This window comes from Poecile atricapillus, chromosome 1, assembly GCF_030490865.1.
Source record: "Poecile atricapillus isolate bPoeAtr1 chromosome 1, bPoeAtr1.hap1, whole genome shotgun sequence".
In the NCBI taxonomy this organism is placed as follows: domain Eukaryota; kingdom Metazoa; phylum Chordata; class Aves; order Passeriformes; family Paridae; genus Poecile; species Poecile atricapillus.
The window spans coordinates 28,163,477-28,190,495 of NC_081249.1; the positions used below are offsets into that span (position 1 = coordinate 28,163,477).

The following is a 27,019-nucleotide window of genomic DNA, read 5'->3' on the forward strand; positions in this document are numbered from 1 at the left end:
GATTGGAGCAGATAGGAAACTTTCTGCTGTTTAGTCTTTCTCAATTAAGAGAAAATGACAGATCAGTCATACTTTGAAGAACATGTGAGCATATTTTTCACAGACTGAGCCTGGCTGGCTGCTCACAAAGTTTAGGCCCCTGGATAAGAAAAGTCTTAGTTCTGCTAGTATAAATACAACAGTTGTCCTTGGGTTTTGTAAAGCCAACCCTTTACCCTTGATAATTTCATATGAAATTTTTGTCATGGGGTTTGAGTTGGCCATGTCATGACAAATTATTTTACAGTTGGGGAAAAAAAAAAGTACCAAATACAACCAAATCATTGAATCATTACAAAGCCACTAAATATGTCCATGGAAAAGCTTTTCCATAGTACTAATCTTACATGACTTACTAATTAAATTTTGTACTTAAAACGATCCATACTGAGATGTTTGAAGAGAAAAGAGAAAAATGCATAAAAGAGACAAGAAATAGCAGAAAGAAGAGAGAAATACACAGTGGAGAGAGGACTTTTTATCTGATAAGAAGGAACATATGCTGTAAGGTATGTATTTTAGTAAAGAAGCCAAAACCCTCAAATCTCCACTGCTGTCACCATTCCTATAGAATTCCCATCAAACCTACAGTCTCAATATATGAAACAATCAATCAGTCTCCCTAACCATGGAGAGATCCCACTGCCCAAGGTGTAGATTGATTTCACTGCGAGCGCAGAGGAAAATTCAGGCAAGGCTAAAAAAAGAAACAGATTAAAACAAAGGCTGACAGAATACCTTCATTTTGGTTTCATTATGAACAAATTCCAACTCTTTATTATTTCTTCTGAGCTGTCTCTCTCCTATTCATCTCCATTCCCCATTTAAACATCATATATTTTCATTCAGAAATAAGCTCTCATTACAAAGGACTGATCTCTTATATGTATATACACACTACAAACTAGGAATATTAATCAAAGATCTAAGCATATTTTCTGCATAGCAAATATGTTGGAAAATGTATCTCCCTATTCTCTTCCCCAACTATATAGGCAGCTTCAGGAACAAATGATCCCAAATTATCTGGAGTTTATGACAAGAGCACCTACACTTATGAAACATATGTATTTTGCTTACTGATATTTGAATTCCGTGCAGGGAGAATGCATGTGCGAGGAGTGGAGCAGCCTCCCTTCTGAAGTTCTTTTAACCTAATTGGATGTGTAATGGGCTCTGAGTATAAATTCCAAGGGGAAACATCAGATGGATGTTAACAATACCAGAACAACTTCTAAAGAACTTTCTTGGACTATGTGGATCTTTCTTAATCAAGGAGAGGTTTTTTTTCTGCTTGTCAAATGACAGTCTCTGTCACAGGTACTCTTCTTGATCCTGAAACATGACTTCATACAGGGATGTCAGAAGACCTGAATTATGCAGGTGGTCAGCCCAGAGGGATGCCATCTAGCCTTAAAACCAATGCAGCTCTCTTGGATGTGAAAGGAAGGAGAAGACATGTGGTAGTGTAGAATTTGTGCATTTACAAGTCACCTACAAAACGTATTTCTCCAAATATATACAAAAATGTCAGCAAAAGCCAACTTTCCTCCAACCTAACCAGTATTGTTTTCCCATCAATTTCTCCGTAGTGGCTTCAGGCAATACCTGAAAAAGGTTGGTGGCTGATGACAGCACTACAAGGAACAGAGAGGCTGCAAGTAAGAGTCAGAGGAGGCAAAGGGCAGTGGTGTAACATTAGAAAGACCAACGGGCAAGAGTGATTTTACAAGGCCTTGACAAATTCCATTTACTCCCCAAAGTTAAAGACTTGTGCTTGTGCCTCCTGCCTAGAATAATAACTCATTCTCCTGCTGAGGATGAAATCTGTGTGGTGAGAGGTAAGAACATTGTCTGTAAGCACAGCCTTCACAAAACAAAGGAACACAGATGTGATTTTCCCACAGCTACACTGAGACCCAGTCATAGGAGTTAATGGCTGCCACAGGGAAGGACTGACATAAGCGCTTCTCCTTTCTATAACTGAAAATCCAGGTTTGATGCATGCTCTGTTAATTGTTCAATTCTGAAGGTTTCAGCATCTTTTCTCAGTAACCACAAATGGCAATCAATATTTTCAGAGGCCACTGACACAGCCTTAAAGGCATCCCATCTGTCTGTCATCAGAAAGCTTCTCATCTGTATATATCTACATTAGTATTCACTGGGAATGAAGGATATTAAAAAATACATTGAGTATGAGGCCTTTACAAAATGCTGTGGTGGATTTACTACAGCGTGTGAGTGTGTTGCAACACCCAAATGAACATTCATGTGAGAAGGCCCAGAAAACACCAGACCCCACATGATTTCTTACAGGCAACTCTTCTGTACATCATTGTCTTCCTATAGTAAATCAAGGCAAACACAGCATGCAAACATTTCTGTATTTCAGCCTATGCTAAATAAATGCTTTTTCCTATTGTTTTTTAATGACAGATGTTTCCCTTTGAATTTTCATGCTCTAGCGCAGATCATTCTACAGTCACCCTAAAACTCTAAGTATGTACATTAATGTATGTGAATAAACTGCAATGGTAAAATATGCAGAACCTCTGCATGCCAATTTTTTTTTAAACGTTATCTGTCCATCACTGTTCTCTGCACTTGTTAAGGAATGGTGTTCTTCCACCCTACCAAAACTTCCCTAAACAGATTCTTAAATGTCTTCCCTAAGACAGATTCTTAAAAAAACTCCAAAGTAAGACTTATTCATGAGAACAGTCTTTATTAGGCACTTATTTGTGGCCAAGAATATAGCTTGGCTGAAACCAAGGAGGTCTTAGCAAGAGTTAAGTTCAAAGAGTTTAGGAGCAGTCCATGCCTGATTTAACCACATGCCTCCAAAGAACATGCACAGAGCAGGCTGCCTTGCCCTAGGTCCTCTTGCCCAGCCTGCAGCACAGCATTTTCTTGCAGGACTGTGGTGAACTGTCACTTCTGACCATTTTCATCAGTCCAGCTGTAGGGATGCTGTGGCTGGTCTGGGACGCATGTGCCCTTGGAGCATTGTGGCTACAACTGCACCACTGAGTTGTTAATGTCTTCTGCAAGGCTGACTCAAGTCTTCAGGCTATCTGGACTATGTGCTGGTAAAATCCAGCCTGAGGAGGTGGGGCAACCTAGCCTTTACAAACATATTAACTGATGATCAGATTTGAAGATTAAAAGTACACTGTGGCTCCTGCCTTCAGCTTGCTTTCAGGAATCACAGTGAAGCTAAGCCACTCAATTGTCAAGCTTCCTTTTGTTACAAACACTCTCCCTTTATTTCCCAAACATGGCATTCTTAATTGTACCTATAAATTACTTCTTCAGTCCTCTTGTGTAGCAGCATGAAAAGCAAGTTTTAACACGGAATGTGACAAATCTACAGAAGTACACGAACCATAAGACATCTGTGTTACAAACTGCACATTTCATCAAAGAAGTAGCTTTTTTGGTTGTTTTCTCATTGGTCAGCTGCAACAAAGAAAGTAATAGCAAACAAACAATAGATTTCCCAGAGCTCTGCCAATATTCCCTCTATGTCCACTCACTTCTAATACTTTCAGACATTTCCTCCGCTGCACAGCGCACATTCACACCCCAGTGTGTACATACACAGGCGTGCACAGACCAACAAAGAGCATCCTTCCAGCAAAATGCCCTGCATGAGGCTACAGGTCACTGAAGCCCAAAACATTTCTTTATGACACTCCACAGTTGTTGTCAGGGAAGGAGTAAGATGCCACAATACTTTTTTCTAAACAACACTGACATGTTTTTGACATTCCTCCCCTTCCTCCAGCAGAAAAATATTTTATCAGTTTACCTTTAATGTAATATGCTTCCTGTCTCCTTCCCAGGATGGGAATGCCTGGCCAGAAGAAATGACCTTTCCTGCCACAGAACAAGTTTCTCTTTATTTCAGCATGCCCTGCCTCCTGCAAGCAGAGCAAGAAGAGCACGGGAGCCACGGGACTGGTGGGGATGCCGGGCGTGAAAGGCACGTTTATTCTGCCTCTCCCCAATCCCAGCCCCTTGGCTGTAGGCGTCCACCCAGCACTCCTTGGATCAAGAGTGGAGAATCACATTTCTCCTTGATCAGGCCGGCTGCCTGGAGGAAGATGATTGCAAGCAGATGTACCCATGTTCTCATGTGAAAGGAATTTCAGCTTTTGTGTCAGCTGTACTGTACGATGAGCGCCCAGCTCCAGGGAGCATTTTAGTGCTCTTTAATTCCTTGCAGGTGCTGGGAACCAGTATGTGTTGGTACAGCAGAGCTGAGACACAGGAGGGACAGCACACCTGGGGTCAGCAGGAGGGCCAGAAGCCAGAGGCATGACCAGCAGGCTCCCCTTACTGCAGGGAACAAGGCTGCGGTTCATAAAGACATTTTCCTGCTGAACACCCATTATGCCCAAAATTTCATGAGGCTGTGGCACCAAAACTGTGTTTTACCACAAGCGTAGTGGTTCAACCTCCTGTTACGGATGATCCCGGAGGAATAAACAAGATGAACATCAATAATATCAAATTAATTTATCTGAATATGTAGCTAATGAGGAACAGACAATGAGTGTGGCCTCTGTATATTAAAAAGTTCTTCTTATTCAGTGGGATATCCCAGTAATGTTGCAAATGGCCTAAGGAAATTGCAATCAATTTAAAGAAACACTTGATGCAGTTACAGCTGTATTTTTGAGTTTTATATAAAACATTATATATTTTTAGTGCCAGAATGGCTAAGATACATATCCAGACATTCAATGGAAATGGATGTACCCTTTGGATCATACTTCAGGGTGTCTGGCCACATCAGGGTGAATATTCCTGCTCATGGGACATACCTGGACATACAGTGGCAAAGCATCTGTAAGCAGTGTGTAAGGGCCCAGACACTGCACATGGGGCTCACCTCCAGGCAGCCAGCCACATGTCCAGCTTCATGTAGGAGTTCTGGGAAGAAAGGCTTTACTTACTGCCACCACTTGGAAATAACATGATCATGCAGACCTCAAAAGTACCACCACTGTGGCTTGCTGCTTAATCAGCAAAACCCTGTGGACTGTGTCAGTCCACCTGACACAGATTTTTACACCTAAAAGAACAGCACCTGGAAGCCAGCAAAAGCCTTTTCTTTTCTTCACTGGCTCCACCGAAAACATCAGTGCTTACTTGAGAAGTTGTCTTCTTAGGAAATAAAATTTAGCTTCAGGTCTGATCTGTGAAGCTCCAATGTGGTGAATACTGTTTTAACAGCAAAGGTGGGTTAAGCAAACTCTGCCCTGCTTTTCCCCACATTGCTGTGTCTGCTCACATGGTGGTCATGTAGTGGTCCAGATCAGGGAAGCAGCATTGGCTGCAAATACCCCAAGGGAAAAGAGAGAAACAACCTGCCCATCATTTTGCTTGATCTTCTCATTCACCTTCTCATTGATTCAATGAGACACAGCACAGGGGACAGGAAAATACCATGCAATGTTGAGAGCCAAGTCAGATGAGACTGAGACACACTGTGACATCTCACCATCAAGAAGAGCCTCTCTTGTCTCTTCAGCCCTTCCAGGAGCTACTCTCACCACTGATGCCATCTTGACTCCAACATCATGTCTTCACCCACACAATTTAACTCACTAACTCAGCAGAATAATCTGGCAGAGGAATAATCCAGCAAAAACTAACCCAGCAGTAATGGAGGATTCACTCCTGTACAGTAGCAGCAGCAAGATGCTTTGGGATAAGGACTGTACCAACACTTAGGGAGGCTTGCTTGCTGTAAGCATTCTTTAAGAAGCTCTCATAACATTTCAGCCTGTTTTCCTGGAAAATGAAGAAGTCTCTGCAGAGATGAAGGAGTCTCTGTTCAAAAGCCACACAAAGGACAAGCCCCTCCAGTATTTTGTCCTGCAAGGGCTTTAAAAATCCCTGTCCCTCCATCCAGCCCAAATGTCTTGTCTTCTGTGAGTCATTTCCCTGAAGTAGGTGAAGGTGCCAATCAGAGTAATCTGGCAGAAAAATCCAGTCCTTGGGACAATTTTGGGCTGGGAGATGGAGAGACAAATCTGCCACTAGTACTATTTTTACAGTAACAGGAACAAAAAGGGACTCCAATGGCTTGACTGTTTTTTATCACCTTGCTGACTCCAACTTCTGCAGCAAAAAGAGAGCACATGTCCTTGCTTGTCCCCAGGCACTCATTTCCATGCAGGTTTCTGTCTGCACACACCTTGCTGGCTATTGAGAGACTGAAACATGTGCCAAGGAATTGCCTTCATGGATGCTTGGCAGTATGCAAGGGACAGATGCTTGCACTGCCCCATGGAGGGGGTTTCATGTGCCTCCCTCTACTGCACACACGCAGCTTGTAGCACCCTGACCCTCACTGTCCCGGTGCCACAGAGCAGGGAATGCTGAGGCCACCCAGCCCTTTGCCACAGGCCCTCACAGAGGTGTAGCTGATGCTACACTTGTGGCTGAAGGCCACTCATGGGGGAGCTTTGCTGCTCCCTCTTCCCAGCTGCCACGATCCATTACTGTCCTCCTGCCAGAAGAGCCCGATGATGCCTGAGTGTGCTACCGCCAAGGGTGAAGTGAGATGGCAGCTACACCAGAAAGGCACCTCAGTGAAGCTCATGAACAAGAAAAATCCTGCCAAATGGCCTAATCCAGGCTCCTTCTGCAGGCTGCGCTTCCCAGCATGAACATTCAGCACATAAATGATAAAACAAATCACCGGAGAGAGGTCTAATTCCCTGTCTGGTAAAACACTGGTAGGTAGCAACTCTGGGACAAACCATATAGAAACAGCGAAGCAAAAAAGGATTTCTGATGTTGTTCACAGCCACCTTCCTTATAGCCTGTGACTCTAAGTCTGCATTTTTTGTAATCAAAACTTTCCTGCATAAACCCAGTGTCCAGAAGAACAGCTCTGAAGCAATACCCCAGTTCAGAAGGACCAATCTTTATATGCTAGAACTACTTGCTTGGACAATGTAAAAGGTAAGGATTAGGAAAACAGTCATGAGACAAATCAAGTAAGACTGGGTGAGAATTTTGCCTCGGTACATAGCCTTGTGTTATTAAACCAGTAACTGGAGCAGAAAGCTCCTTCTAGACAGATGCAAAAAGCAAAAAAAACAAAGGGGTGTTGATGAATCATTAGTCTGAATTACTGGAAAGTGGGCAGCAAACTGACAGGTAGCTTCCAGCAAATTTCTGTGTAAAGAACTTTCCCAACCAAAGCTTTGAGACTTTCAAGACTTTCACTCCTAATGAAAGGCTTAGACACTACCCCAAGGAAGCTTCAGTATTTAGAAATCTGATAACGCACATGTGATGTGGAAATGTCAGCAGAAGGTGGCTATTTTAGCACTGTGGGAGATGGGCAGAAGGGAATTCTGTTCATGAAGATATTTTATTTCAGATTTCTTGACCCATATTATTTAAATAGTACATCAGCCTAAATCAGAAAGAATGACAGTTTCCTTTTATACATTTGTGATTTTGCTTGCTTTGTGTTGTCTGTAATTGCTGTAAACAGATCCTGCAGTTACTGAGCTATATAGTAACTAAGTCATCTATCTTGGGGAAATTCTTCCTGTTCTCCTGCCGACTCTGCCTCATCTTGGCCGCCCCCCTACCTCCTCACATTCCAGTCATGGCTCTGTTTATACTCCTGGGTTTTTCACTCTACCAGTAGCTCAGACTGGAACATATTTGCACCTCACTCTCTTTTGCTGATGGACCTTGCTATGAATGGCCCCTTCTGTGAGGACACACGTGAGCTCTCAGAGCTCAGCAGCATTTTGTTGAAGGCATTGACACAGAGGTACCCTGCTTCCAGCTTTATTCCATAAATAACTACAGTGTCAGTTTTTGGATGCACATTAATAAGTGCAAGAGTGGCAAGAAACCACAGTATCTCTTCCACCGTCACCCTGTCCCAGTTAAATGATTGAATTCCACCAAAATCCTCCTCCCCTTCAGACTTCAACGCTTGTCTAAAGCAGATGGCCCCATAAATAATATATCCTAGGAAACCTGATCAGTCACCTCTGGGATATGCTTGAGCTCCTGTCTCTCATCATATCATCACTAGATTAGCTCTGGGAATTCTTTTAATTTAATCCTTTTAACAGGTCATGTGTGCAAGAAGCGGCGACTGGGAAATTAGATGCATTTGATTGGGCTGCATTGTTGGTAGCCTGAAGTCAGCAGGTCCCAACTCACTGCTTTTGGGGATTTTTTGGGCACTGTGCTCAGCTGATGAACCCTCACCACCCAAGCCTGAGGCAATGAGGCCCAGGACCGATGTGGCTGAACATGGGGAGGGCAGGAAAAAGGGGCCAGAGTATCTGAGCATCACCATCACATGTGGCCAGAGCATTCTCAGCAGAAAGACTTTGAGCAGGGAGGTACTTGCTACCTTCACTGGGAATGGAAAATGTAATATTTATTTTAGGATGTAAGACAGAAATCTGTAAATTCCATTGTCTTTGTCTTTAGTCCCCTATAGTTATTCAAATTACTGGATTGTAGCAGGGGCTCAGAGACATTCCACAGGATTTATTCCCACATTCATGCAAACCTCACTTCAGGTAAGTGGGAAGAAATTCCGGGTACCAGTGGTGAGGTGGGTCCTTTTAACAGTTACCACCATGGTGACACCAATCTCAGGGTTTCCTGCCCTCCCTGCCCTGCTACAGCCCCAACTCCACACACGTTGGCAAAATGTCCCAGCTCAGTTTGTGTCACCTTCATTGCAGTCCCTTCAAGGATGGGTGTGCAAGGTGAAGCAGGGGCAGATATGGGGTCTGTGTACATGGGGAACAGAGGCAAGAACAGGACTGCTTTCCATGCCTCCATGCCTGTGGAGCCACAGCCTGGTCCCTGTGGTCACACACGCTGCAGCAGGCAAGCTCAAAGTTCCATTTCCAAGGACTTTGGAAACCACTCTGCTTTTTAAAAAAAATGGTACCAGAAAAGAAAAGCTGAGCTTGAGTCCTTATCTGGAAATGCCTGCAGGATGCAAATATTTGAAAGTAGCATTGCTAAACCAGAATGGCTTTTAAATCATAACAAATCATATCTTGCATTTCTGCAATGCCTTTCATCCTATGTTCTCTTCACAAACATAAACACATGAAGTTCAACAACACATCTGGCAAAGCATTGTGCTGTGTGGGAGCTTTCACATCCCAGTTTGGTAGATGAACAGACATGTGGGGTCAGTGGTGGCTGCCTGCCCCACATCAGACAGGATATCTGCAGCAGTGGTGGGAACATGGCCAAGATCTCAGCTCAAGTTGGGAGAAATCTTTCCCTGGTAACCCTGGGGATTTATTTGTCAAGAGACTTGGTCCCAGATCCAGAAAATAAAATCTTAAAGACTGCAGGGGACAAAACAAACTCACCTCTTCCAGCTATCTTTTTTGAGCTTTTCTGCATCCACCCAATGCATTAGCAATGTGGAGATGTCATCCCATTTAGGTTTTTGTCTCCTGCATGCCTGGTTGGTATTCTGCTGGAAACCAATTATCAAGAGACACATTTACTGTGTGGCGAATCAGAATTTGTTATTATCACCACCCCATTAATTTCCACACACATCTGCTAGAGTACTTGTTTCTGCCTGTGTCTCACATTTATCTTCATCTAATCCAGTTTTTACTGCCCTTGTCTTAGTGCCAGCAACTATCATGAGGCGCTGTAAACACTTGTTAGTTAACCATTTATGATCGCCAGCTCTTCAAACTCCATGTTACTCTAGTTGTTGGAGTTTAGTGAGTTTAAGATCTGCCATATCATTGCTATTTTGCTACATTATGAAATAAGTTGCAGCCCCCCAGGGGCAGGAGGGGAGAGGAAGTTTGGGATTTTCAAAGAGCTCCAGGAACCAAGGAGCTCAGTTTCTCCAGGATATCAGTGGGGCTGAGCTGAGCTCAGTCTGTGCCAGCTTCTGGAAAGCTAAGGCTAAATCCTTTGATAAGCAAATAAGTCAAGAGGTTTTGCACATCCTAAGCTTCTTCAGGTCCAACACCAGCCTAAACATGCCCTGGCAGGTCCCACCCCACTGGCTGCTGCCACCCCTCTGATGCAGCAGGAAGGTGGAGTGGTGCCAGCTGGTAGGAAACCTCAGCCTCAGCAGCCTTTCATCTCCTGTTGTTCAGCCACTGTCCAAATAGGACGTGTCCCCAGCGAAGAGGGAATGTTTCTGAAAAGATAACATATCCTGCTCTCAGAAATGCTGGCTTCATATCTGCACCTACTTCTTACAAGATACCTCTGGTTAAAATGACTTCTGCTAAATCAAAAGTAATTTTTCCCAAACTACTTGACAGCCTCTTCTTCTGTCAAATGCAATTATTTCACACTAATTAAAGGGCTGCACCCAGGCTCAGCAGGAAGCTGGAGGAGTCCAGCTCTGAACTGAAAACTTTTCATTTCTGCTCAGCATTCAGGTAACCAAATCTCAGGAAAAACAAGCTGACTCCCTCCATGGCACTGCATCCCAGTGACCCTCTCCTCCTTGGAGACAGAAGCAAAGCCTGGGCTCCATCAGCAGAGGAAGCTGTGGTGGTGCCAGACAGGAGTGGGCAGCAGGAGTCAGCACGCCCATGGTGGCCTCCCCTCAGCATGGTGGACACCAGCAGATGTTACCGAAAGGTTTCTTCTGGCCCAATTCTGTATCTGTCAATGGGCTAAATAAAATGCATAAGAGGCCTTGATATCATCTATCAGCAGCAAACAATTGCCTTGGTGCTCTGTGAGCCATCCTGTTTGGATTTACTGTGCCCTGTTGGAATTAAATGTCCTCTTTCTGCCTTTCTCTGAAATACATATACAATAGGCAAACATTGTCAGGATAAAAATATCCCCCCAGAACCTCCCAAGCAACTGCATGAAGCCTGGATGCAGGGAGTTTCATTGTACTAATGGCCTTATCAACACGTGCTGGCACTGCCTGGACCTGTAGCGCTCCCCACCCTCTCTGTGGAGCAAGGAGGCACCAAATTACTACATTTTCGTCCATACAGCCACCTGCAGAAGCACAAATAACAAGTATGTGCCTGTACCAGATCTAATCTGTCCCAATATCCCCTCTGCACCTGATCCCCTGTGCCTTGGTCCCTCCTGTCTGCTCACCATCTGTGGCTTGGTATGGATTATGTGCAGGTGATCCAAAGAGAGGCACATGCTATCACAAACTGACAGAAGTGCCCACCTTCTTTCCTCTTCAGGCTCTGCAACATCCCATTAACTTTAGCACTAGGAGATTAGTTCTTGTGTTAAGGTTGAATTCACCTGACTTAAATTTCTACTGACTGGATCTTGTTATCCCCTTGTCTGTAACTTTATACCGCCCCACCGTTCCCTTATCAGATAGATTTTTCTGTCTGCAAGAACATAAGCTGGATAAGATTTTCTCCTAGGTGAGAATGACAGTCTTCTGCTTCAAGTCATACCTGGGAAGGCTTGGTCTCCAGGCTGAGGGTCACCTGGACTGTTCCTGCGGCTCTCCCCAGTGTTTTCTCATTCTTCCTGCAGTAAGGACTCCATACCTGGGCATCTGTCTCCAGAGTGGTCATATGCGTGCTGCACAGACAAACAGCAACGTGACTGCTTCTGTTTGATGCTCCTCTTCTTGTGCAACATTGCCCTGGGAAGTTTTGTTGAGGAGGCTATTCATAATCACTCTCATGGCCTGAGTGGGACAGATTCTCCTGTCTTACTTATTTACTTACTTAAGGTACTCCTTATATATTCCAAGCTGCAATGTACCTCTATTTTAGAAATATTTAAATATGTTTTGGATGGTGACTATTAACCAGACATTATTCTTTCTCAGTAACCTGTCATTATCACTGTAGTTTCATCCCCTAACTTTCCCAGAAGGAATTTTATTTTATAGCACAAGATGATTGTAGCACTTAATGGTTTATGTACTGGATGAAATTTTGCTGGTTACAATTCTTTAATGTTTTTCTTTTTACACAGGTCTTCTTGACTATAGTTAAATACGGATCTTTTCCTCTTGAAATCTGTTTCTGGTGGTGGCTTGGACTATAATGATGGCTTCCAGAATCCTGCTCCAGACTCTGGTAGCATAGAAGACAAGCATACTGTTGATCTCCATGCCAAAAATAAATCCCAGGAGCTTATTTAGAAGCAATTTAGCTTCTAGAGTTAAAGTTTAATTACTAAAGTATCTGAACATTTACCAGGTTAATTAGACTGGATCAGCAAAATCTCATTCAGATGTAGTGGTTTCCTCATTTCCATTTAGATATGGATCTCTTTCAGCTTCTGCTGTGAACCTTCATATCCAAGTCAGCAAAAATGCCTGCAGTTTTTTTTCCTCTTCTCACTTGCTTCTTTTTTTTCCCCTTTCCAATTTTTTTCATTACACAATGATACTCTGCTTCACTCCAAATGCATTGTTCTATCTGAAACTCACTGAGGCTGATGAAAGTCCTTCCACTGCTCTCAGAAGGCCCTACCTGAGACTCATAATTTATGCATTACCTCGGCTGTAAGCATCTGAGATATGTAAAGAATATAATCGCTTTTTATCATGTCTTCTTTTTGTTCCTTCTTTTTTTCAAATACTCCATACAAGCTGTTAATGGAGCAAATGACATAGAAACATAATCTGTATTCCTGCAGGTTTTGTGGCTGTTCTTGCTGCTTATTCCTTATCACCTGAAGTGATAAAGCTGTGTTGGTGATACCATAATTGAGTTAGTGGAAGTGATTTATCAAGTTGCCAACAGAGAATGAAAACTTTGGGGGGGTGGGGGAAAAAAGTATCAGGAGAATATGGACTTTTCAGCAACAAGAATCTTCCTTTTTATGCAAATGGTTATGTTAATGAAAATCACGGTGGGGGGGGGGGGGGGGGAACCCATAGTCACAACAATTTTGCTTACAGAGTGGATGATAGCTTATCTCAGGAAAAGGCTTTCAAAGCTTGCCCTGAAATGTCATGTGGGCTTCATTATCTCTCTGATAAAGCCTAGTGTGTAGGATCTGTTCTTCACTCCTTGCTGTTAACTGATTAGGAATAAGTCTATAATTCTTCATTATGCAGAGAAAATGTGGAAGAATCCCATACTTGAATGCAGGAACAACAAACATACTTCTAGTGTTTCTTTCATGGAAAAAAATAATTTTTCTCAAGAACAAAATCAAAATCCTAATGGCTTCAAAAGAAAAGCCTCACTGATCTCAATAGAGTTTGAGGCAGGCTTTTGGTTAGTTCATTTTCCTGTTGATATTTCTATAAATTATTATCTAATATTTGCATTGTAGGACCTCTCAAAAGCCCCAAATTTGGGGTTCCATTGAGCTGAGCTCCAGATAAGCATCAAGACGTCAAATTCTGTAAGTGAATGTGCAAAGTCAAGTCTTCCACAAGGGCTGCTGTGGGGACCGTGACCTCCAGCACATCCTGGGGGTGACACCAACAGGCAGAGGGAGCAGCTGCCCAGATGTCCTGTGCCTGTGGCCACACGTCTGATGAAACTGCACCTCAGCAGTTAATCAGCAAGCCAAGGAGTTTAAAATTAAGCTGGTGTTCAAATGTTGCTGAACGGCTTAGTAGAAAGTGCTGACACCTGGTTGAGAGCTCCTACAGTTTCTGGGCACTGCTGTCTGTGGAAGCTGCTTACCTTTGGAGATCACCACCTTCCTCACCAACCCAAAATAAATTCATCACCACAAGAGGTTCAATTTTATTTGGCTGGGGAGTCATTGCTTTGGAGAAATTCTCCCTTTTATTTAATTAATTGTTTTGTTTTCCTCTCTACAGGTACAGGAACTGTGAAACAGCCCTATCAGTAATTCCTAATTTTGATAAATTAATTGTCTCCCTGTAGAGTGATTGATTACAGGAGATGCTGAGAAATGCATTTGCACATTTCAGAGTGCCTCAAATTAATTAATTATTCCACTTAAGTTGCAAGTTAGTGAGCAGGATGAAGCAAATGCCTTTGGAATAACTGTTTGCAGCTCCCTTGCTTTTAAATAGGCAGCTAACAATTTACCACTCCCCTCTTTTCACTTGCTTTATTTAAACTACAGAGTTTATTAAACTTGAAGCTTAACAAAGTTTTTAAAGTTTATTAAAGTTTCTCAAGGAAAAGGACCTCAATGCATCCCTTCCAGTTTGATGTCAGGGCCATCATGAGATGCCCAGAGCCTGGAGAAGGATCACAGGTCATCAGGAGAGCACCTGAAGGGCAGAACAAAGGAATTCTTGCCACCCCAGCCAGTAAATCATTTTCATCAGGGGGCCCAGCTTAAATACCTCTGCTCAAACACACAGCATGGGAGATAAACGAGAGGAGTTAGGGTTGTGTGTGTGTTCCTGCAGAGCTGAGGCCTTACCAGCACCACAGAGACCTGGCTCCCATGGCTGTGGTGTCGGAATGGAAGGACACAGGCTCTTCAGGAGGGACAGGCAGGGGACATGAAGGAGGTGGTGTTGCGCTCTATGTCAGTGACCAGCTGGAGGGCATGGAGCTCCACCTGGGGATGGATGAAGAGCTGACCGAGAAATTATGAGTCAGGAATAAAGGGAGGGCAGGAACAGGTGACAGTACCGTGGGGGTGTGCTGCAGGCCACCCAGCCTGGAAGACCCAGAGGATGTCACTCTATGGACAGATAGGAGCAGCCTCATGTCCACAAGCCCTGGTCCTCATGGGGGCCTCTGATATGTGTTGGAGAGAAAACAGGGTGCGAGCAATTCAGAAGGTTCCCGAATGTTCTGATGGTAATTTCCTCCTCCAAGTGACAGAGCACCCAATGAGGACAGGTGTTATACTGGACATGGTTCTCACCAGCAAGGAGAGGCTGGTGGGAAAGGTGAAGCCCAAGGGCAGCCTGGGCTGCAGTGACCCTGAAATGGTGGAGCTCAAGATCCCCAAGGCAGTGAGGAGGGTATGTAACACTCCTGCTATCCTGGACTTCAGGAGCAAAGATTTTGGCACTTTGGGGATCTGCTTGATAAACCACCATGCAATAAGACACTGTAGGCAAGAGGAGCCCAAGAAGGCTGGTTGGTATTCAAGAATCACCTCCTTCAAGCTCAGGAGCAGTGCATTCCAACAAGGAGGAAGTCAGGCAGAAACACCAGAGAGAACGTGTGGGGATGAACAAGGAGCTCCTGGACAAAATTAAACACAGGAAGCCTACAGCAGGTGGAAACAAGAACAGGCAGCCTGTGAAGAATGCAGAGAAAGTGTTCAAGCAGATCACGTAAGGAAAGTTAGGACCCTGACAGAATTAAACCTGGCCAGGGACATCAAGGGTAACAAGCAAAGCTTCTATAGACACAACAGTGACAAAAGGAAAACTTGGGGAAATGTAGGCCCTCTCAGGAAGGATGTGGGCTACTTGGTTACTTGGGGCATGGAGAAGAAGACTGAGGTACTCCACATTTTTGTCTCAGTCTTCACTGGAAAGTGTTCCAGCCAAACCAGTCAAGTTGCAGAAGGCAAAGGCAGGGACTGGGAGAATGAAGAACTGCTCATTGTTGCTCACCTGAAGGTGTACAAGCCCATGGGACCTGAGGAGATACATCCTTCTATCCTGACAGAACTGTCCAGGGAAGTGGCTAAGCCACTATCCACATCTGAGAAGTTATAGCAGTCTGGAGAAGTCCTCACTGGCTGGAAAAGGGAACATATAACTTCCAGTTTTAAAAATAGAAATAAGAGAGACCTGGGGAAATACAGACCAGTCAGTCTGTCCATCAAGGTCATGGAACAGAGCCTTCTGGAAGCTGTACTAAGGCACATGTAAATAAGGAAGTAGTTGGTAACAGCCAACATGGCTTCACTATTGGCAAACCATACATAACAAATATTGTGGCCTGCTATGATGGGATTACAGCACTGGTGTATAAGGGAAAAACAACTGCCATCACCTACCTGGAGCTGTGAAAAACATTTGACACTGGATACACACAAGGATATGGCATCCTTGTCTCTAAACTAGAGAGACATGGATTTGATGGATAGATGACTGGGTGGATAAGAAATTGGGTGGATGGCCATACTCCAAGGGTTGTGGTCAATGGCTCTATGTCCAAGTGGAGAACAGTGACCAGCAGTGTTCCTCTGGAGTTGACTGGTGCTGTTCAAAACCTTTGTCATTGACATGGACTGTGGGATTGAGTCCACCCTCAGCAAGTTTTCTGGTGACACCGAACTCTGTGGTGTGGTCAACATGTTGGAGGGAAGGAATGGCATCCAGAGGGACCGGGACAGGCTTGAGATGTAGAACCACGGCAACCTCAGGAAGTTCAACAAGGCCAAGTGCCCAGGTCCTGCACCTGGACTGGGGTAAGCCACACACAAATACAGGCTGAGCAGAGAATGGATTAAAAACAACCCTGAGGAGAAGGATTTGGAGGTACTGAAAACTGGACATGAGCTGACAATGTGCACTTGCAGCCCAGAAAGCCCAATGCATCCTGGACTGCATCAAAACCACTGTGGCCAGCAGGGCAAAGGAGGGAATTCTGCCCCACTGCTCCACTCTGGAAAGACCCCATCTAGACTGCTGCATCCACCTCTGGGGACCCAACATAGGAAGGGTGTGGACCTGCTGACAGGAGTCCACAGGAGGGCCACAAAGTTGCTCACAGGGCTGGAACACCCCTCCTGTGAGGACAGGCTGAGGTTGGGGCTGTTCAGCCTTGAGAAGAGAACCCTCCAGGGAGACTTTATAAATGCCTTCCAGTACCTAGAGGGAAAGGTGGAGAAGGACTTCTTACCAGGGCATATAGTGATAGGACAAGGGATAACGGCTTCAAACTGAAAGAGGGCAGGTTTAGGTTAGATCTTATGAAGAAATTATTTATTGTGAGGGTGGTGAGGCACTGGAAAAGGTTGCCCAGAGAAACTGTGGATGCCCTATTCCTGGAAGTGTTTAGGACCAGGTTGGATGCTGAGCAACCTGGTCTAGAGGAAGGAGTCCCTGCCCAAGGTGGGGTGGTTGGAACGAGATAATTTTTAATGTCCCTGAACCATTCTATGATGTTATTATTTTTCATATGAAAGAGGATGCCATTAGCTGTTCTATTAAATAAAAAAAAGATGAGGATAAAGCTCCCATTTTGAAAACACATTCACTGGCATCTCTTTATCTCTGCAGCACAACAGATGTTTTCTAAGCCATCTATTTCCCATTATACTCTGTGTATTTAGTTCCTGCTTTTTCTATCAGGATATCTCTAAGGCAGGCTTGTAAAATTGCTGTGGCAACATTTTGACTCATATTTTCTTCTCTTGTTTTGTGGGCAGAAGTGGCTTCCTTCCTTGTAAATCACTCCAGAAGCCATGAAGGGCTCATTACCATGGGACCAGAATAGATCTTCCCATCTCCCCTAGACCTTCCATGGGGCTACCTTGAGAAGACTGCACCACAGTCCCCTGTGCTTTCCCTTTCAGATAAGCCACCCAGACGCTCAGGGGCACTGAGGGTGCAGTACAAGAGGTACCTGTGGTCTGTCATGGTTGATGCTGCATTCACACCCATTTGGCCATGTGAATCCATGATGAAGCCCTGAAGAGCAGCTTTGGCAACTCTCCCTCCATCCCTTCATGTGCCCTGATTGTTTGCTTTCCAGTTCCCATGCCAGGGCAATACCTCCTGGCCAGAACAGTAATGCAGCTGTGCAGGTTTCTTAAATGTCTGTGGGGTAAGGATGCCTCTACCTGTCTGGTGTCTGAGAGACTGCATGATCCTGCCTGATGAAAGATGATGAAAGAGACACAACAAACAAAGAAGCAGGAACATGGAGGGGGTGATAACTGTGATGAGGTCTCCAAAACCCCAGCAAAGCAGGCAATGAAGGAATAGTCACACAGCCAATTCAGCCAAATTCTGCAGCAAACTCATAGAGAAAATAAGGAAGGGACTGTATCTGCAGGATTGTGCCAAAAGTCTTTCCAGTTGCTTCTTGAATTTCTGTTTCATGATTAAAATCTTGAGAGGCCTCAGGCAAATTTAAGACTCTGATATGCAAAGAGATTCCACTGCTGCATGAAGAATGAGAAAGTCTTTCTCTAAAAAATCAAGTTCAGAAAAAGAGTTTAGGATGAAAAAGTCAAAAGGCCTCAAATCCTTGACATCTGTGGATTTCAGGCAGTAGACTGCTCCCTTCAGCTCCTTCCTCTGGGTAACAACTTTCAGAACCTGTTACAAGAGTCCTGCTCCCAACACAGGCCTGAATGCAAGTAAAACATAGCATAGTAAGAGCAATAATCCAAATTCTCCTACAAGCTCAGCCTGAACTACTAATATCAGTGATACAACTCGCAGAAGCCTATAAAGTGACTAAATCCAGTCTTTGGCAGTCACAGGCAACCATATAAAGGAAGGACCTGCATACTTTCCTTGCTTTGTCACAAAACACTTCATTAATCCAAGAGAAAATCAAGATCTTTGATGCAGAAATAAAGTATGCAACAGCCATCCCAAAGGACCACAGAAAGGTAGCAATAAGGGTCCTAATGGCCTAGGACAATGCCAGAGTAAAAATCATGTCAGCAGAAAAAGCCCAGATATCTTTGGAGGTAACCCATTGGTTCTTGATTCAGTTCTTGTTTCTAATCTGTTGATCATCTCAGTTCTGAGTTTGAGGACCAGAGAGATAACTCACCACTCACGAGGTTGCTTGGTCCTACATGGAGAAACTTTGTCTCTTGCCCACCTTTTCCCTTCCTGCTATAGTCAGTCTCCGAGCTCCAGAAGGAGGAGAGACACCAAGAATCACATCTTGTCCAAACATTCCCTACTCCCCTATTCAGATAAAGTGAGAATTATGGGAAGACAGGATGTGCCCTGGATCCTAAAAGGACCATCAGTAGCATGGAATTATCTAGTCTTTATCCCACCCTGGCAGAAGTCCCAATCAATGGAGCATTTTGCCAGGGAATCCGTGGCTGAGGATCTAGCTGCATTTTTCTGATAAACCCTAATTCAGAAGTTTAAATATTTAGCCAGTGTTAAACATCTCATATTGAAACAGGAAAACTCTGGGTAGCCATACATGTTAGCAAGGGACATGGTAGGTAGATAAGTGGGTAGGCAGGTAGGAGGCTCACTGTCTGCAAAATTATTTTTTTCAAGCACACAGATTAAAATCAGGGTCTGGGAAAACAAAAAGTGAAAATGAGGACACCTTTAAAAGTTCCCCAGATATGCTGCTATTTCCCTGCATGATGTCACGTTCTTGTATTTTTGAGTTGCTACCACAGCACAGATCCACAATTTGATGTTGCAAACAGAAAATAATGGTTTGAGGAGTGAGAGATGTGAAGCAGGAGCAGATGACCTCTTTAAAGTTAATAAGAATAAGAATAAGAATAAGAATAAGAATAAGAATAAGAATAAGAATAAGAATAAGAATAAGAATAAGAATAAGAATAAGAATAAGAATAAGAATAAGAATAAGAATAAGAATAAGAATAAGAATAAGAATAAGAATAAGAATAAGAATAAGAATAAGAATAAGAATAATCCTCTTTTCCTGCAAAAACCTTTGGTGACAAAAAGCTAGAAGAAAAGTAGAAAAATTAAGTGATATACAAGTCCCAGAACTGTCATTAAAAAACTGTGGTTTGTTTTAAAGCCTTAAAGCAAGATATAAGTGGGTCTTTTAGCTAGTAGCTCTTCCTGCACAAAAAAAAAAAAAAAAAAAAGAAAAAAGAAAACAAAAAGGATTCTTCTTTCTACTCTGGAATTCTGACCAGAACATGGTCTTGAGTACCACATCAGTTCAGTTCCCACAGAAGACAAGGTCAGAGTTTGACCCTTCACTTTATTTTTAAACATACTTTTTTGCATTTGAACATGTAAGTAGTAATAGTTCACGGGAAAAATCCAGAAAGATCCAGATACTTGATGAAATATCAAGGGATGAGTTGATTTTGCTTCCAGTTGATGCACTTATTGTCCCTATTGCCATGGTAGGACACCACGGTATACTGGACAACCATCTACTCCAGCAGATACATTATTTTCATTAGGGTGAAATAAATGTCTCAGAAAATGCAGAACTGAAATTAAAAATAAATAAATAAATAAAATACCAGATCATAAATTAGGGCAAATATATGATCTGCCTTGAGTCAAGCGAATACAGAAGATAAATCAGGGAGAATTGAAGGATGTTACATGCAGTTCTGAAGGTGGGCAAAAGAAGAATTTTCATTGAAGTCCTTTGAAAGAAAAGAAGACTTTGGAAAGAAAAATTTCTTAAACATCAAAAGATAAAGGACACCAATCAGGCTTAGTGAGTCAGCCTTTGAAATGCAGTACCAACTTCTAAGTCAGCAAAACATGTGCAGATTTAAGTAAAACAGCACAATGTTCTCCCATACTTACGAAGTTATTTTCACAAATGAGACTGTATGTCTCTATTAACAAAATTATTTTTTCTGCAGCCTGCATATCCAAAAATAAACCAGTAAAGCAGAAAATCCTCATGTTGAGAGAAACTGAGAGGACTGCCAGAGCTGCCTATTTAAATCTCTCCCAAAGCTGGATACAGCCACTTGCTTTCACATGCTAGTGCATATCTAATGACTGCTGTTAACAACCCAGCTGCAGGGTGTAATTCAGGCACTTCCATAGCCCAGACCGAGTGCATCAGGTTGGACATGGAAGCACCTCCCCACCGTTGCTGTCAGTCTACTTTTGGGAGGATATTTTAGCACTGAGGCAGTGAAGCTCAGTGAGAGGAGCCAGGGGAGAGAAGTTGTAGTGCTGGTTTTCTTGCATAGCTCGTGAGTTTAAAGCTCCCAAACAGGACCCACACTTAAACCCACACCCCTCCAGGCACACACATCATCTGTGTCTTGCCTTCCATGAGATAAAAGATTTCATTTCCAGCTTGCAAGAGATGATGGCAAACAACCTGTAGACAACAACAGGGCCACTGAAGTGATTTCGAAGTTTATTTGAAGGTGCTGGAATACAGCAGAAGAAAGAAAACCACAGTGAACTCTGTAAGAGGAGCTGGGCACATATATTGTAACAAAAGTATGTTATCACATAAACACAGTTCCTGAGGGACTTCCCCAGCGCAGCAGGGATGTTTTTCAGCAGCCCTGTCCTGCATATGAGGTGAGAGTGGCACTTCCTAGAGCCACACCATGGGATGGGACAGGCATGGCCACCTTCCCCTTCTGGCAAGACTTCTCAAGGAAAAAATTCCACAAGTCCAAGGGAGCAATACAGGGAAGCTCATTCTCTGTTAAAAAATAAAAAAAAATAATAAAAATGGTTCTTTTCCCACTAAGGAAACCTGAATAAAGGAGAGATAGAAGGAAGATATTTATCTATTTAAAATAAATTATTCAGACATGAAATTTTGAGACTGGCACCATATGGCTGGAAAACATCTCAAGGAAATAAAATTTAATCCTCCTGAGACTGAATTTCTGTCCGATAGGAACTTGAGCAAGAGTGTGCTTGCTGGGGGCCTTTTAACACTCCTTGTTAAAGCAGATGCCTGGCTGCTCACCTGTGGTACCCACACATGGCTTTTCCTTTCATCAGTGGCTTATGTTACTTCAGAGGTGTTGGTTTGTAGCTCTTCCAGGACTATAAAAAAGCATCACGTGTTGGTTCTCTCCCTATACACTGCTCTTTCAAGCAAAGACTAGACAGCATGCAAACCACATGCTAAATAATATTTAAATACTTGTCATCTTAAGCACCCCTGTGGTCTGGAGGCAGGTGTGTGCCAGGGTGGCATCCCTGAAGTGCTCTGGGAGGAAGGAGGGAAGGAAAGGCTGCAGGCATTGGCACTGCTGGGACATGGAGAAAGGGCCAGGGGGTGCAGCCCCCACACCTGCAGTGCCCAGACTTACAGCCTCTGCCAGCCCTGAGCCCGAGTTTCCTGTCTGGAGACCTATTACATCACTTCAGACTCCAGTCCAAGACTGACACAAACATACTGGGCAGACTGGGAGGGGGTGGGAGCAGAATGAGGCCAGGCTAGCAATGTGCTTGAGACTGAAATTCCCAGTATGACTACATACTTACTGAATGAGAATACAGTAAAACACAGGCAGGCCAGGCAGGCCTCATCCCTGGATTCAGGATCAGACATGGGAGAGCCCTGACCTTTTTTCTCACTTGTCCATGACCCAGACTGTGCAGAGGGTCCATTTTGCTCCATCCTTTGACTTGCATCTTGCATGTGAATGGCTGCAGCAGGATGCATCAAAGGAACTGAGGAACAAAAATTTAGTCTTGTGTGGGGTTTTGGCTGAGACAAACCCACTGATGTTTTAGCAGCTCTAAAATGAGGTGAGGATTGAAGAAGGCAGGCACCTAGGAGACAAGGTATGAGACCTGTTGTGGAGAGCTGCCACTCACTCCTTGCAAAGAATGGGCTAACAGCAGATGATAGACAGGTCACGTATATTTTTTAACTATGTGTCATTTATTGGTTGAATCATGAAATGTCAGAGTCTTGCTCAGGCAAAGACACTGTAGAACAACAGAGGAAAAACATCTTTGGGAGAAGGCTGTAGGACTTGTCTGGGACGAGTAATGGAGAAGAGGCTATGGCTCTTGTGTGTCAATAATGTATGAAGGACAGGGGGGGTGGGAGCACCCCAGCAGCTGTAACACAGCTGGTGCAGGTCTGGCAGGTGATGGAGAGATACTGTGCAGCAGCTGCTTCAGCCCCTGGAGGGGATGTACACATCCATGCCATGCTCTTTGGCCTTCTGGCTGTGACACTTAGGGAAGCTCATGGAGCTGAGAGCAAGTTAATGATTTGTCAGAAGTGAAGCTCACTGCCCAAAGGAGGTGATTATGCCCCAGTTCTTTAAAAAGCAAAGATGGATGAGAGGTCTTAGCCCAGGTCAAACCACCCTAATAAGGTCTGTCAGGGATCATAATTAATCAGAAATTGGCACACACAAACACACACACAAACAGAGGAGGAGGAGGAAGGGGAGCGCATTCCTGTAGACTCAGATCTAGCCCTGTTTTCTGTTCTCCCTCCTGGTATGCATGACTTGCAGCCATGCCACATCTCCTGCCACTGCCCTGAGCCCCAGAGAAGCTGAGCTCCCCCATGCTGGCCACACTCACCAGGTTTTGTTTCACAGATTTTTGCACAAGGTTTACATCCCCTGGCTGCTTTCCCTGCCCCCATCCTGCTGCTGCTGCTTTTTGAGGCAGTTTCTGAAAGGAGGGTCCATCCCTGAGGATGAACAGCACATTCCCAGGAGCCCCAGGGAACTGTGACTGCAGGGCTGGCAAGCTGTCGTGTCCTGGGAGTGCAGGCACAACCCATGGAATACAGGGACACACAGGGAGCTGTGGGGCCTGGATACTCTTCCTTTGTTTAATATTTCTCTGTATCATATACAAAGCTGTATATACAACACAACAGCTGTCACAAGGGTGGACATGTCCTGTCATGCAATGCTTAACTCTCTCCTGCTGCCCCAAAGCTTGATCTTGCTGTTATTTCCAGCAGTAGGACAACAGGGCCTTTTGTCTGGATTTGCTTTGAGCAGCTGGGCCTCCGAAATATGAATGCTTACATTTTCCCCCTTTCCTTCTTCTTCTCCCATTCTCAACTGGCTCAGCTGGAGCTCTCACATAGTAGATTAAGCCTCTGGAAGTCGAGTATTTGTGAGTTTCTTGTGTGACCACCTCATTCCTCCCTCTGTACCAAAGCACCTTTGCTTTGTCGTCACTGAGCTGCCAGAATGGACTGTCTGCCACAATGACTGCAGGTTATGAAGTAATATCTGCCTTGCATCACTGTTTTCTTCTACAAGGAGTGATCAGGTAGCTGTCACCATCTCTCTTTGTCCCTGAGGCAGGTGACAGGTATCCGTGTGCCCAGCACCAACAGGCCCTGCCAGTGTCTGTATCTGCCACTGAGAGTCCCTTGGGTGATGCTTCCTATTTTCCTCTGCTTCTGTCAGCAAAAACTAATGTTGCTTTTGTTGTTCCTTCCCTTCATTCAGCTCTGCCTTCCTGCCAAGGTGTTTGCCACACAGAACTCCCCCTGCTCCCCCAAATGTTAGCACAGATCCAGCTGCCAGCAACCCCCATCACTGCAGAACCTGTAACAAACCTTTTGCACTTCTCTGGGTTATTAGAATGTATTAGTCAAGTACCTGAATGTACTGGGCTGTGCAGAAAGATAATTTTCTGTTTGTTTTTTCTCTTCTGCAACAAGCCTTCCCTCACAGAAGTCAGATGCCAAACTCCTACCCATGCACTTAATTTTTGGTATGGATGCCTAGAAGCAGAGAAGCTAGATTGGAAACCCTTTTTCACTGCTGCATCTGGTAAACATTATCAGCCAGGGGTCTGCAAGCTTTGATTCAGGTCAGCTGGCATCAAAGGAGACTTGGGAGTGTTTGCTTTCAATTCCAAGGTTGAACAAAATAATCTGTTCTAAAGCTCAGGCTTCTGCCTGCCCTTCATCAGGGGTCACTTTGTGCAGGGAGAACAGGGGAGGGGAGAAATGGAGCACTGAGCAAAAGTCTCTGCTTTGTTCTGCTGTGTTAGGGCTGGCGTCAGCAGACCTCTGAAAGAGGGAGGTAACCATGCTACCACTTGTTCAAATATTTTGAATAATAAAGGTGTTAGTTTAATAAATGTCCTGGAGGAGCAAGAGTTGTCCAGCAATAATAGTTCAGCATTTTCCCTTTTGAGCCTGGAGAAGCTGCAAAGTGATCTGAGATGCAGGGTAAAGGCAGGATAAGGATCAAGATTTAATTTTTGTAAGAGGGCTCTTTTGGCTTTGCTTATTTGGCTTTGCTTTCAGACATGACAATCACTACTGCAAGTTCTTCCCTGACTGATCCCTCCTTAAACACAGAGTGGTAATGTGCAAAGCTGGAAAAATATTCACATTCAAGCTCAGGCTTCACCTTTGCCTAGTCATTTACCTTCCTGATTAGGCAAATTCTGCATCTGCCAACACTAACAATTTTCACCATTTTTGTATATTCTTTCCTTCTTGTCATTTCCCTACAATTAAATTTTTTGTTGTGCAAAAAGAATTATTCACTGTAATTTCTGAGGATCAGCTGTATTCTCTCCCAGGCAGAGCTGAATAGGCAGTAACCCTACATTTCTGGCTATGTTGGAGAGTAAGAAGAGTTTGGAAGGGACAGCAGACACAGGTTTGCTTCCTTAGTGTCCTTCTGTCTCACATATGGAGAGCAGGGCCAGCAAGTCCCCTGTCCTCTCAGAGGTGCAAGTAACTAACCAGGAAAATGGTCAGAAGCCAATGTCATTCTTGCAGCTGTCAAGAGTAAATTGTTATTATTATTATTACTACTACTAGTACTACCAATATAATTATTGCAATTGCCTTGTGTTTGCTTTTTTGTTTTTTCTAGCCAAGTGACTACTAAAAAAAAAGGAAGCAGTTTCAACAGGAAAGTGTGAGAGATGAGCCTAAGGAGCCTGAGGGAAAGAGGAGGAAGCGAATCCCTATCTACCACATCCTGGACTAATCCTGGCACTTTCTAAGGAAAGGGGGTCCTCTTCTTCCTCCTGATGTACATTTTGAGAAAGACTTAGTAAGCACATTTAATGCAAAGCATCCCCCTCAGGCACTGTGAAAGACCCTGAGCTGGGGAACTGAGTGTGCAGCAAGGCACTGTCCTGACACCTAACAAAACCCCCACTCAGAGTAACCATAGGAAGCAATAATCACTTACTCCTGGAAAAATAAAATCCACCTCCATGCAGCTGGTCATTTTAGAGACACACAGATTTCCTTGGGCTTTCTAAATGTCACCCCAGACACTGTGACCAGAGAGGACCATAATTTAAAAATACATTATCAGCTTGTTGCGTGAGTGGAGGTCATGCATGTCCTTCATGCCTCCTGCTGGAAATGCACTTCCTGGTTTCTATAATAAGAATGAACTTATTGCTTGTTGTGGATATATAATCTAAGAAATTCAGTCTCTTTTCAAATCTAAAAAAATGTTCCTCAGCTTAATTTGGTCCCATGAGCAGGTTGTGATCTTCTGTAAGCTTTTGTGAGCACAATTAAACAAAATACATCACAACAAATACTGGCAAATTGTTATTTCTGCTTCTTCCTTGGTTTTGCATAACCACTGACTCAGGCTTGAAAACATTGTGGCAAGACAAGCTAAAGAACTCAGCCCAGCCTGCCCATTCACACTACCTCAACACCCAGTAAAAAAATAAAACAACAAAAAAGCTTTTTTAAGCTGTTTTTATTTTTTTCCCGTAGTTGCTGCTCTGATCTGGTGCCACAGCCTCATGCCCAGGGGACAGGGGACCTCTGTCCTGTAGCACTGCTGCAGAATTCACTGCTTCATCAGTGAATCACAGCCTACTTGTTAATTCAGTTAAATAACATGAGAAAGTGTTCTGGCTGAGGTGAAAGGGTCAACAATAAATAATAAATCTTGCTTCAAAGTGTTATTTCTACTAAAATGCAACACATTTCAGGATACAATGATTTGATGAAAAAGTCTTTCATCACTGACCTAGCAAACACATGAAATGGCCAGATATGAGCCAGGGCTGGAGATTTATGGGTTTACCAATGGCTTTACCCTTGTACCCGCTCCACCATTCATTCCTCCCCTAGGCACCCTCCCCATTGGTGTCTCCTACAGCTGGAGAGCCCTCTGGCACTTGCAGTCTCACCAAACCCTCCCTCAGCCGCTGTTCCCCTGCAGAGCAGCAGCCCCACAGGAGGTGCTGGCAGCACAGCTCCAGTGCACTGTGCCAGGACAGCTCCTCCACCCTGGGCTCACCCAGCCCCTCTCCTTTTCTGCCTGCAGATCCATGTATCCCTCTGGTCTTTGGTGCCAAGGAGCTGGAAAGACAAACATGCAGCAAAACAAAGCTTTTCTTTTAAATTCTGTCACAGGGATTGGGTTTTTAGTGATTTATCTACCTTTGGGTAGAGAGTTGTGACTCAGTGTCAGTGTCATCACAATG

General features: G+C 44.0%; 1 protein-coding gene across 3 annotated transcripts in view; it reads right to left on the reverse strand.

Moving 5' to 3' along the window:
* Positions 1-27,019, reverse strand: part of ECRG4 (ECRG4 augurin precursor) — a 68,503-nt gene that overhangs the window by 16,836 nt on the left and 24,648 nt on the right. The window contains exon 1 of one of the 3 annotated variants that reach the window (XM_058829725.1): positions 9,438-9,526. The exons of 1 other annotated variant lie outside the window; for it this stretch is intronic. In XM_058829725.1, coding sequence (XP_058685708.1) covers positions 9,438-9,471 — 34 coding nt within the window. In that variant the 5' untranslated portion in view covers positions 9,472-9,526. Of the gene's footprint in view, positions 1-3,853; positions 3,994-9,437; positions 9,527-27,019 lie in introns of those variants that run through there. One more of the 3 variants, XM_058829726.1, reaches the window with a different exon arrangement.